The 13,188-nt window shown below is 41.0% G+C and overlaps 1 protein-coding gene across 4 annotated transcripts in view; it reads right to left on the bottom strand.

The window, feature by feature from the left end:
- Positions 1 to 1,495: 1,495 nt before the first annotated feature.
- Positions 1,496 to 13,188, bottom strand: part of ATAD2 (ATPase family AAA domain containing 2) — a 34,544-nt gene continuing 22,851 nt past the window's right edge. For all 4 annotated transcript variants that reach the window (XM_048939337.1, XM_048939338.1, XM_048939340.1 and 1 more), the window contains exons 18-28: positions 12,540 to 12,723; positions 10,849 to 11,034; positions 9,652 to 9,787; positions 9,308 to 9,504; positions 8,007 to 8,166; positions 7,605 to 7,727; positions 7,359 to 7,508; positions 5,822 to 6,223; positions 5,031 to 5,143; positions 4,497 to 4,625; positions 1,496 to 2,791 (exon numbers count right to left, since the gene is read on the bottom strand). In XM_048939337.1, coding sequence (XP_048795294.1) covers positions 2,753 to 2,791; positions 4,497 to 4,625; positions 5,031 to 5,143; positions 5,822 to 6,223; positions 7,359 to 7,508; positions 7,605 to 7,727; positions 8,007 to 8,166; positions 9,308 to 9,504; positions 9,652 to 9,787; positions 10,849 to 11,034; positions 12,540 to 12,723 — 1,819 coding nt within the window. In that variant the 3' untranslated portion in view covers positions 1,496 to 2,752. The remainder of the gene's footprint in view (positions 2,792 to 4,496; positions 4,626 to 5,030; positions 5,144 to 5,821; positions 6,224 to 7,358; positions 7,509 to 7,604; positions 7,728 to 8,006; positions 8,167 to 9,307; positions 9,505 to 9,651; positions 9,788 to 10,848; positions 11,035 to 12,539; positions 12,724 to 13,188) is intronic.

Raw genomic sequence — 13,188 nt, 5'->3', positions numbered from 1 at the left:
GGGGCGGAGCCGCTCGCCGCCCCGCCGCCGCCCCGCCCGTCGGCGGCGGACACGCGGCGGAGGCCGGTCCGGGCCCGCGGCGGTGCCCGCTAAGTTAGTGCCCGACCGTCAGCTTCTTCCACCCGCGGCTTTCCGCACGTGCCCGGGCCTGAGCGACGGCGGCGCGGCGCGGTCCCGAGCCGCCGTGCCGCGGGCGGGGGAAGAGACGACCCGCACAGCCCCGCGCTCTGGCTAGAGGTGGAACTTGGGCATCTTTCTCCAGCCGTCTCGGACACGTCGCTGTTAGCTGCCACCGAGATACTTTGCGACGCACCGTGCTTACATAGTATGTAGGCTGCTCCGAAAGTCATGCCGCCCGCTGCTTTCCTTGGAAACGACAACAAACACAAAGAGCACAGTAACACCGGAGGACAGAGCAAATTCTCAGCTAAGAAATGCTATTTTTCAACAGCCACACCATCAGCTATTGTATTTTTGCCAGCAGTGAACGGCTGCACGCTGCGCTCACAGAGATGTGCACTACTGGAGCTCACCTGCTGTTTCTCAGCGTTTCACCAGCCACCACCTCCCTGTGCTCACATCCCATTTTGGTGTCCGTAAGCATTCAGCAAGCATCCATGAATGTCAGTGCCATTTCTTCCACATGCGGGAATTCAATTCCACACCTTTACTTCATACAGACTTCCGTATCAGACACCATTCTATCGGATTGCCCCTCTGCTGCCATCTGCCACACGACAAAATGTAACACGGCAGTGGTGGGCAGGTTCAGCTGCTGTACCACCTCTGACCGTGTTGGCCAACGTTATAGAATAGGAGGCATGACTTTCGGAGCAGCCTTTCCATTTCCTCCATCACTATTTGCAGCTTTGGCTCAGACCCTACATGTGATTGATTCCCAAAGGAGAAAAAGCAGAAAGTGGCTCGTGGGAACCGCTTACAGTAACAGGGAACAACTCATGGCACAGTGAGGCTTCTAAGTTTCTAAAACTGTAGAAGTGTGCTTTGTTATTGAGATGAACAACAGGAGATGTTTGCGCATAGCCTGAAGATCAAGTTTGTGTGAGAGGAATGCTCCTGGTTCTTCCTTTCCAGTCACTCCTTGTAAGGATGAAATCTTCGAGCTGCCATGCAGAGAGCTGACTGCATACGATTGTATGGTGATAAGGGATGAGCAGAACCTGGGAAGCACAAGAGTGCGTTGTATGCAGCTCAGAAACTCTTACAGACAAGACTGGGGATTTCTCCACTCCATCTCCATTACAAAGACATTTCCAACAAAGTCACTCAGAGAATGAGCTCAGCAAACCACATGCACACCCCAAACAAATCTGTGATACTCACCAAGTTACAGAACAAGTAATATACATTAATGTGTGAATTCTGAATGTACGCTTTTCTTCCTCCTGCCTTCGCTACTGCCGCATAAGCAATATACCATAAACAAGGTAAGCTACTCCCAGAAAGCACTTCTTTTAAAGTCTTCAGACTCATACTGTTTTTAAGATTTTTAATGAATCGAAAGAAACAAATGGACATTCATTTCTCATTAATACTCATCCAAACAATCCAGAGGAAAAAAAACCCCACATAGTTTAGAAATGTTGGCACACACTAGAAAGAAACAACACACATAAGAAAGCACACTCGGGGATTGCACAGTTAGGTATTTGGTGACATACCAGCAACAGATACTGCTACATATTTCATCACGATACAATTGTTTTTTGAAAACAAAACCTTCCCCCATCTTATGTTAATTTAAAAAGTTGTCACATTAATTTTCTCCACTGGTTTGAAGAGGAATTGACCTCTAAAACAGAGTCTTGCTCTGATATTTCTTACATATATTTTTGGTGAAATACAGTTGATTTTTAAGAAATAGACAAATAGATTCTCTCTTCGTCACTAAGAACATTATTTACAAATTTAATTCAACTAATAATTTACATTAAATTAATAAATATTAAAAAGACTATTTTCCAGTATAAAGATTGTCACTGTTAGAAGCAAGACCAAGCATCATGTGAGGAAGTTTCAATACCAAGCCTGGCTTTGCCTCTCAAGCTGGGATTTTAATTGTTGAAAATATGCCATAGCAAAAAATCTTTGTGGAAACGTGTTCTCCCAGACTGTCTTTCTGTTGTTAATTCCAGGAAAGCCACCTGAGATGCTATCAGGCAATTTAAAAAAACAAAACCAAAGAAGTCTCTGAACTGCACTGAGAGTTTTCTAAAGGCATTAGATTTCACATGTCAGAATCAGACTTGTTTTAAAACCCTCACATACCATGCTGTACAATATACATCACCAGGGATTTCTGCAGAAAAAAATATGTGTCTGAGAAAGGATGATATAGGCTTATCCATTTCTCCATCCTTTTCTTTTAAGAAGAGGCACTGGAAGCATCTGGAAGACATTCACATCTACACTGTGACCAAGGCACTGACTGCAGTACTTCACAAACCAAACAACATGAGGTTAAGGTGCTGTGCATTGCAGAGGACGGCTGAACGCACTGATCTCAGAAGACCGTACTCCTTCTGTCTGAGTTCGCTATTCATCACAAAATATCAACAAATACAGGGAAAGAATACAAAATAAACACACTTAGAAAGAGTTTCTGAACATTAAAAATATACATTAAGATATATTTGTTCTATCTACATAAAGTACTGAATTACACGCAACAATAACAGAAGAACATCCAACGAAAACAACTTTGCAGAACAGCAATCAAGGATGTCACAGATCACATTCGTGCTAAGGCTTTAAATTCTTTCTTCAAAACCTAATAAGAAAAAAAAACAACAAAAATATCAGTAAGCAGAAATAAAACTGATCAACATTTTCTACTTTTCCACAAAATGAATAAAGAATTCATAATGACACCCAATTGTTAGTCACAGCTAATAAACAGTGTGCTGCCTCTCTCACAACGCCTTTTTATCCCCTTTAGCTTCAGATACATCCTCATGCATCCAAACTGGAGATTACCACGTAGAGATTCTATGGATCTATACCATAGAATCACAGAATGGCCAGGGTTAGAAGGGACCTCAAGGATCATGAATCTCCAAACCCCCCTGCCCATGCAGGGCCACCAACCTCCCCATTTAATACTAGACCAGGCTGCCCAGGGCCCCATCCAATCTGGCCTTGAACACCTCCAGGGATGGGGCATCCACAGCCTCTCTGGGCAGCCTGTTCCAGCACCTCACCACTCTTTTGGTAAAGGACTCACCTCTGACATCCAACCTCAATCTTTCCCCCCCTCAACTTCAAACCATTTCCCCTTGACCTGCTATTATCTACCCTTTCAAAGCAGTTGACCCCTCTCCACCCCCGTTTGTAGGCTCCCTTTAGGTACAGAAAGGCTGCAATGAGGTCATCCTACAGCTTTCTCTTCTCCAGGCTGAAATACATCAACAAGTAAAAGGTAGAAAATAAATTAAAAGAAAATGGCTTGCTTGAAGTATTACAAGTTAAGTAACAAAGGCTCTCAAGCCCTGAAATAAAATAAATCCCTTAAATAAATCCCTTCTCAAGCTAAAACATATTGTTATCCTAGCTGAGAGAAGGGTGCAGCTTTTCCAAGGGTGGCTTCCCTTAATCCAAACACTGTTGACTCTCCCAGTCAGAACAGAGCATCTGTTATAACTCTTTATCAGATGTGGAAGAAGAGATAGAGATGATTGGTGCCTAAACAAAGAGGCTTCCTCTTTCCAAGGCAGACTGAGAGGCATAAAGAATTTTATCTGTTCTCAGGCACAAGCAACTCAAAGACAAATGGGTTCAAGGATCCTAAGTCTAAAGACTGAACAACCATCACATCCAAACTGATGCAATACTGGGAATGCCTGACTTGGACCACGGTGCTTCAGGAAGATTTCTGTTGAGTTCTGACAACTCCAAAATCCTCTCTTACAGGGAGAGATCAGAGAGTTGGACCCGTTAGTATACAGCTGGCACAGGCAGAAATCTCCCTTTACGTCCAATTACAGATGCTCAAGCACACTGGTTAGAAATTGAGACTTTTCTCTAGTCTCACTAGAATCTCTCCTGTTAATGTTTCATACTTTAATTGCTCTTAAGGGTGGAACATCTACCAAGTATCACCGTGTCTTCCTGCCTGCAGGGGTGAAAGAGGAAGCAGAACACTGAGAAAAGCACCCCTTCACAGCCCCCCACCCTTAAGTCAGTTCTCAAGAAAAACTACTGACAGATTAATGCTAACTGCTTGGAAAGGGCCGTGTGGGTGACTCATTGTCTTCAAGTTCAAGCTTTTTCCTGCTGAAACCACCAATTATGCCAAATCTAACAATGGTTTTGCAATATGGAGAAGTGCCTCCCAGACTGAAATGACAAAGTCTTACTTTGGTTTTTGTCTTCGCACAGACAACAAAACAGTGAAGAGTAATGCTAAAGCAGCACGATCTCCAGAATGCACACACACTGCATAGCAGTGATAGAACATGCTATAAGACAAAAATTACCTTCAGTAATTCGGTTTTGTCATAATCATCTCGATGTTGATAAATACACTGACAAATTTTAGCATATAATTTTTCAAAATAGAATATATCAGCCTCCTTTGTTAGATCAGTGACCATATCCAGCAGTTGCTGAGGAAAAAAAAATGGGAAAAATACAAGTTTAGAATAGCAAAAGATCCTTGGCTCTTCTGTTTTTGGAAGCTTAGCAGTAACATTAATAAGTAACAGTACTAGCAGGTTGTCAGTGGGCTGCTTTAAGGTAAAAGGGCTGGTTGAATTTTAACACTGAGGTGGAGAAACTGCCTCCTAAGACAATGCTTACCAGAAGTAAAAACAGCAACCTACAGAAACCTACAGCAGCTGTAGGTGTGGAAACACATCAATCACAGCCCATGGCAGGTTGATTTGTGCTATATATCCCTGCCGTTAACTGTGTAAATTGGCACTGGTTAACAACTGCCTCAATTGATAACTGTACATAAAGCAAAAATATGTCCTATTTCACAATTTAAACAAAATTGAACTTAGACGTACTTTGAGCTCACAGTAATCCACCATCACTACAATAGGTGATTCTGTCATAATGTCCATGTGCCTCTGTTCGGTCTGAGAACATCTTGCACGAGTCACGGGAATTACACAAGGATCTGGAATGACACAAATTTCGTCTGTCATGTTTTCTGTTGATCTGGAATACTGTGTCCATGAAGCATCCTGTACTGGGATGCAATCTCCCTCTACAAATACAGATACAGCACTGTTACAACTCCTTCTCTGAGCAACGCTTGGCTTCTATCTTCTTTCCAGCTAAAGTCAGTCCTCTGCCTAAATGAGAAATTCAGAGCAAAAAGAGCACTAGAGAATACAGAAGGATAAAAGAGGGAAAAGAAACAGTCATGTTGCCATTACAACACCTCATGCTACTCCAAAAAGAATTCAAGTTAGGAAATATCTTACATTGCAAACATGAGGATGCAAGTCTTCTACCCCACATGCTACTCTGGATCCACACAGCTTCAAGTGCATTTTTTTAATCTGATACTGCTCATTACTGGAAAGTTCCTCGTACAACAAAAGAATGTCAACAAATGCTGTTTTTCAGTTAGGTAACATTAGAAAGACAGATCTTAGGAAAAAGAGAGCAGCTACAGAAAAACTTGAGCTTGGCTTACATCATTACATGGGCAACATTGCTATTGAAGAAACTGCTGATTCTCTGGAGATTTAACACAAATAATAGAATGAATTCAAAGGCTAATAATAAATAATACAATCCTCCTTAGATGGAATGTGGAACTAAATGTTCTGTTGGACATTTCACTTACCATTTGCCTCTTGCTTTTCAGAGGAGTCTGGTTTTTGGCAAACACCACTTTCCCTTCTCAGGTCTGAGTGTCCAGGCAGCCCGACACTCTCCTTTTCACCAGCAGATGTACCCATATCAAAAAGGACCCCCCCTCTCTCCTTTTCTGATCCAGCTTTATTTTCATTGCTGTTTGTCTGCCGTTCCTGAAGAACAGTTTCACTTTCTTCCCAAGTAGAAGCCTGTGAGCGTTCAAATTCAGTCTGATCCATGTTAGAAATATAGCTTGCCAGAAAATCTTCTCCGTCCCTCTCATTTGGGTCATCTTTGGGAATTGTATTCTCTTTATTGAATTGAAAAGACCTTCTTCTCTTTGCAGTGGAAAAAGAGGAGTCGTTTTTTTTGCGTTTTCTTTTTGACACCTCTACAAAGAAACAGTAGAAAAAGCAAACCAAAAGATTACGAAAATAACTCTTTCAAAATCCATCATCTTCATTTGACTTGACTTACAAGGAAACCAATCAAAGGAATTGAAGCACACACTCCCTACGTTCAGAAAAAAGTTCAATCTTTAATAGCGAACCAACCCCATTAAAAGTCAACTGCTTCATTTCATTCGCAAAATCATCATCTTCAAGATGTTACAGGCAGACAACTCTTCCCTTCAATAGGAATTATTTCTAAAAAGCAAGGTAAGACACTTCATCTTACGACATGAACACAGACAAACAGCCACACAGCCTTTAAAGTTGCTATCACACTCCAGTCTTTGAAAGCTAAATACATATTAAGAAGAGTTTAATTAAAGAGACAACTTTAAGGCAACATTCAAAGGAGAAAAAAACCAGCCTGTAAAGACTGACACGCCATAGGCTTTCTGGTTCTGTTAACCTTGTTACAAACAAACTTTGTGGTTTTGCCCAACAGAAAAGCCCACCGTGCTTCGTATTTACGTAAGATTGCACAAAATGTGAGTGAACTCGGTGGCAAGATTCCCACTCACTCCTGAGACCAGGAATCTTTACAACATGTCATGTGTTCCGATGGAAAGAAGCCAAAGTCTCTTCGTGCCCTACTCAAAGGAGCAGGAAGAAATAATGACTGCTCCCTTTCCATCTCTATTTTTATAGCTCCTCACTTTTTCTTCACTTTCACCCTTCAGTTGGAAATAACAGTAAAGGGGTAGCAAGTATTTTAGCATTCTGGGGACAGAAGGGAGGAGAGAAGGAAGATGCTCTTTTGCATCATTGAAAACTAGCTGAGTATTCAGAAACCATGATACCAAGAATTAGCAATTTGGGAGCCACTCAACGTCAGTTCAGTCATCAAGACCAGTGTTTTATACTGGTAGGCCAACTTTTTATTTGAACTTTAATTCATAACCGTACTGGTGGATGACCTCTGGATTTATCTCATTTTTTGAAGTAAATTCAAAAACATAAAACCACTGGCGTGACAGGTTTCTCTGATGCCTGACTCTTTATGTCACAATAACACAGGAGATAGTATCAGTGACACTGGCAAGTTCACCCAGAAAGTCTGAATAAATTGCAACTTGCCCTTGGAGACAGGTGTACTGGCATCTACAGGTGTCACTGTCATCTTTGTTTTGTCACTGCACTCGGCATCTGTTTTCTTACATCCAGGAGCAGAGTTTTCCTTTGCCATCACTGTGTAGAAATCTGGAGCATATTCTGAAGAGCTGCAACCTTGCGATAAAGAACAGAAAGCAAAGAAGTCTGTCTTGCATTTTCAGTTACAAATACAGAGACGAGACTTAAAATCCTGACCCTTCAAACACATACCTCTTTTCTTACGAGACTCTTTAATTTCTTCACAACGCTGTTCTAAATCTTCATCTATCTCTTCCTTCACAATGGAATATGCAGTGTCTTTCAAACTACAAGCTCTGTGCCTAATGAGACGATCTGAAATTTTACAGGCAGAACTTAGTCAGGCAGTGAAACTCTTGATCACAGAGAAAAAAGTTGCTCTGCATTGGTAGTTTCTGAAAAAGGATATCTCAGGGAATACTTTTATTTACATTAACACTTACATTCCACATCCAAGCAGTTAAGTGCCACAAAATCTACAATCTGACAAGCAATGCTGTCCATGGATGTTAAAAAGGATCTGATGCAGTCTATCGCCTACGCACACCATTGATCCATCTATGCATTTTACAAGGATCAAAAGTGCTAACTCACCTGCAGGGTCTTTATCCGGGTTATATTCTAAGGCATTACTACAGATGAGATCAATGTCTTCCAGGAAATCTCCTGCAGTTAGGTACTGGTGCAAATCAATCTTAGATAAAACCGTTGAAAGATCCATTGGATGCTTAATAACTGTGTCATAGTCAGGCACCTACAGATGGAACAGAAACGTTCAGAGGGTTTATTGGACTCGCACATCATCTACCAAAATTCTTCATTTTAAAAACTTCAACTAAATGACTTCTTAAAAGCCCTGAATATTTGTGACATCAGGAGATACTGAAATTAACTAGCAAACTGCCGGGAAATGGAAGGGCTCTTTATAACTTGTTGGAAATGGAATAAAGAAAAAGAAACAGGGAGGTCAGAAGCACACAGATAGTACAAAACAGATTCGTTTCACTTTGTCTCAGAAAAATGACAACAAAGAAATCTGGGGAAGTCACCCAGCATTCTCTTTGTTGTTGGCAGTGAGAAAAAGGCTGCATGAATTGCACCTGAATGAATGTCAATGCTGGCATCTACTTCAGAATGAGATGACTGGACTCAGAGGTGCAGACTGTTTTACTCAGACTGTAAGAGGAGCCTAATGACTAGTTGAGATGAGGACATATATATTTGTTTAGATTATTCACACCTCAGGAACGTAGGGGAAAAGTCAGCAGATCCCTAAGGGAACAGGACTTTGCTGGTACACAGCTCTATGAAAACTACAGGTGACTTGTAATGATACACCCCTGATTTAGACTTATGCAGTCACTAAAGGAGATAAGGGGACCTAAGAAGTACATGGGAGAAAGAAGAAACCACACAACACTTACGGATGATCTCATACTGAGTATTCCCTGATGAAACAGAGAACAGAATCTCAAAACTATTTTACAAACTGCTGCTTCTACTCCTGTTCCCACAGAAACAATGGGCAGTCCACAGAAGTGCTCTAGGCCTTATTAAAATACTCCCATAAACAACATTTGTCATTATAAAGAAAGATGCCTCTATGTTTTCCAGTGCTATGGTGTGTCTTATCAAAAATCTTTTGAAAAGCAAACTGTGTTGGCTTTTGATCTGATGTTTTAGAACAGAAATAAAGCTTTGACTGAATATTCAAACAACAGACAGCTGAGAGCCTAAAGAAATCAGCAAAAGTAAAAGCTCTTCTTGCTTCTTGCAATATCACTAAGAGTACAGTCCTTAAAACAAGGAGAAACCTTCCTATACAGAGCTCACGAGCACTGAGAAATTACACGCACACATAGATGAAATGGCATTATAGATCAACATCACTTTACCTCCTCTGGGTCAACAGGCTTTGTGAAGGCCTTGAAACGTCTGTCGATGGCAAGTCTGTGAGTAACATCCCTCAAGAAAATTCGAAGTTCACGCAAGGTATTTTTCTCCTGCTCCTCCAGACACTTCATTTCTTCCTCTGTCAGAGGTCGAGGTTCAGGTGGTGGTGCTACAGGCAATACTTCCAATGTCTGCCCAGCTTCAATTAATCAGAAAATTTTAGCCAATGTCAGGTACTCAAATACAAGCACATGCAATAAGTACTGATAGAAAACTGCCACCCAAGCAAATACTGAACAGCTAGTAACTTGCAGTTAGGAAAGTTTCAGATGTCGAATATCCTCACCTGCTTTCCTTCTTGAAGCGGGAGGTTTAGCAGCTTGATTCAAGATCAAGTCCTCAAAAAAATGTTTTCTTTCATCCTCACTGGGAGATTGGATATTGAAAACTTCTCCAAAATCACTGTTAAACAATGTTTGTACCTAAAGCACGAAGAGAAAACTGTAGGATAAACTGGTAACGTTGTGACATTCACAACATCTAAGACCACTCACTTTGTACTGACTTCCCTTGCTGCCCTTTAATTCTAACCTGCATAGTAGCTAGAGAAGGAAGAGAAAGGATTCAGTTCAGTAGACCAGAGAGAGCTTTCTAATAAGTTTTTATTTCTGTATTTAAATAAGGTCTCAATTTGCACGCTTCTAAGGTGCAGTCTATTTTTCTATCTTTACTATCAAGAGGTAGGGAAAGAATTTCAATATTATCTTAGAAGGAATTGATTTACCAGTATAAAAACTTCTGTGGAAACTTAAGCAATCCCAAAGCATTTCCTAACAAACACATCGAGGCAATACCGTCTTCCCCTTGAAGCACTGAGACAAAGGAATCAGAGTGAAAACAGCACATTTCCATTCTGAACACTTGAATGCAGACTCTTAGAAGTCTGCAAAGGATTCATCAGTAAGCACATGTACGCTTATTGAAGTTCAGTTAGAAATACAATAAAAGTTGGATTTCAAAGTTACTTAGAAAGAAGTTGGAACTCAGCTTCCGATTTGAATCTTTAGCCTTTACAAAGAAAGGGATGGATTTTTTTTCCTAGAAGTGTTGCAATCTTAACTTATTCTAAATTACATTTAATTACTAGCATTTCATCCACCCTACTATGCAATGGCAGTACATCACAAGAAATGTTCTCACTAAAAATATATTTTTGCTACCTCCATTGTAGGGACTGCACAGTCTGGACAAAGTAGATACCCAACTGCCTTGCAGTCACTCAAATTATTGTCTGAAGTAAATTTACCTTACCTGCTTGTGAGAAGGAGGGGAAATACTGGGTCAAAGTTGGTCATTTGACTCAAAAAACACTTGAGGCAAATGCTTTCAGCATTTTCATTCTAAGCAAATTTGAAGGGATTTGTTAGGGAGCCTAAATCATGACAGTATGCATTTTCAGAAAGCACAGTACTCCAATGCCTCAAGTGTTCCTCAAACAACAAGAAACTGAATGAAGAGTTAAGAGAAGCATTGACAGAAATACCTCAGCCGGGAGAGCAGTGTGACAGACATCTGATGTTGCAAGCAGCAAGACTGGAGCAAATGTTGGAATGTTCCGAATTAGTGATAGAAAGGTAGCTTTCAGCGTAGCTCCAACACTGTCCCACCACAAATGGATGTGTGGGATATAAATTATGCTTGGTGCTGTCCTCTGAGCTTCTCGGATCAACTAGCAAAACAAAAGGTTGGATGAGACAACTCAACCATGTAGAATAGGCTGCTAATCCATAAGTCTACGTATCCATCAAACTATCCTAGGAAATGCATGTACACAAAGCCAAACCATCAAAACAAACTAACTAAAGAACCACTAAGAGGGCAAAATTGCTACTTTTGCTCCAATATACATCATTGCTACACAGACAGAATCAGACCTGAATCTGCCTTTATTCAAAACTTCTTAGGTACGAGAGAACTCCAAAAGAGCCTTGCAACTCAAGCAGTGTGGTGGCGTGCCAGAAGAACCAAGCCTAACCCCTCAGCAAGCTGTTTGAGTCTAGCTCAATTCCTACATGATTGTGGCTGCACCACTTTCAATTCAGAGTAGACACATATCCAAGTCAGTCTGCAGCACAGTCTGAAGAAACAAAGGCTTAGGTGAAAAGATGAGGGCTGCACTGCAAAAGAATCCTAGTTTTAATTCATATTTTCTGGTACGTTTTTGTGAGGTCTTCAGCCTGAACAAATGGTTCTGTAACTCAGTTTCTCCTTAGCAAAGGATTCATCAGATCAGACAACAAGCTCAGGAAGTCCAACAAGCCACTGCCCACATATGGCACAGCACACAAGAGGACATGCATCTACCACATGGCAAGCATCCTTACACGACACATTTCTCTGGGCACTCTTTCATGCTATCAGCATTCAGGTTGCACCAGCTGCAAGATGGGAAGCGTATATCCAGGCAGTGACTTGACACCATGGTTCTATGGCCACGGACACAGCCATCACACAACAAAAAAGGAAACGTGGGACAAAGGAGTAACCAGTCACATATCATGCCTGTCCTTACTTGTACTGCTCTCAAATGCTTCTAAGAAAGAAGAAAAGTGACTCCCAACAACAGATTTTTTGCCTGAAATCAAATTGGCTCTAGGATCTGTTTGTTTCTTCTAGTTAAGAAAAACTTCTCCACTGTACAAATGTAGGTGTTGTGATTTTTAAGGCACTTATTGCATGTACTGCAGCAGCACAAAACATAAGATGGACGTGTAACAAACATAGAAAACTATCAACAAAAAACCCAGACACTTCCCTGAAACATTGGTTGCCTTACAAATATAACAACAACAACAAAGGATACAGAACTGCAGAATATGCAGTCTGATGCAGAGCCATCTACTGGGAGCACAGTCTTAGAAGGTAATGAAAATTACTTTCTGAATCCTATTGAGATGAGCAGGATTTCCTGCCACAGAGAGAGGATTGTTAGCAGCATCTTTCAGATTCCTGAATTGCATTCTTACTGTTAAATTTGCAGTGAAAACTACGGCCATGTACAACATTCCTACTGTGTAGGACTAGATTAAAAGAAAAAAAAGGTGATTTTTCAGACATGAACAGAACAATAATGCCACTGCCACTAGCAATGAATTTTGCTCATCTTGCAACTCAATTGACTGTTTACATTAATTAATGAGATTGTGAGATTAAAGAGTAAAAAAAAAAAGATACCTGTGCACATGTCTCTTCAGGTGATGACGTGTTAACAAATAAAACTGACATGTCCAGAGTATGAACTGGAAACATTTCCAGAGCATGCAAAACAGCAGGTGCCAAGTGGGATGCCTGGCCATATCCTGCCTTTCCTGCTAACAGCAGATGTGGCCTGCAGGATGTAGGCTGCCAGTAAGCTTTCCTAGAAAAAGAATAGTAAAAAAAAAAAAAGAAAAAAGAAATAGACACAAAGATGTTCAAAGTATTTCTTTTCTACATATGCATATATTTACAGTACTCTTCATATTCCAGCAAGTCAAGTTCTGTGACCAGGAAGTCTATCAAAACCCATGTTCTTACAAACTGTATACTGCCCCCTAAAAAATCCTACTAATCCCTGTCATATCTGCCACTCATCTTGCTCTTTTAATTAATGGCTCCTAAATTTGTGCATGGAGGTTGTCCAGCTAAATACACACCTGACAACTGGCTAGTTACCTGAGATGAAGTAGCACAACAACTTCCAGCACACACCCATCTGGATGTCACTGTCAGCCAGACACTAACCTTCAGTAGGGCTCTCATTCAAGTTATTGAGTTTTGACTACCTCTGTCAAATTTAGCTGACATGGCCATAATTACTGGAGGAGGTAGGAAGAAAGGAGCA

The sequence above is a fragment of the Lagopus muta genome, chromosome 3 (assembly GCF_023343835.1).
Source record: "Lagopus muta isolate bLagMut1 chromosome 3, bLagMut1 primary, whole genome shotgun sequence".
In the NCBI taxonomy this organism is placed as follows: domain Eukaryota; kingdom Metazoa; phylum Chordata; class Aves; order Galliformes; family Phasianidae; genus Lagopus; species Lagopus muta.
The sequence above is the reverse complement of the archived record's forward strand: the minus strand, read 5'-3'. Positions and strand labels throughout refer to the sequence as shown.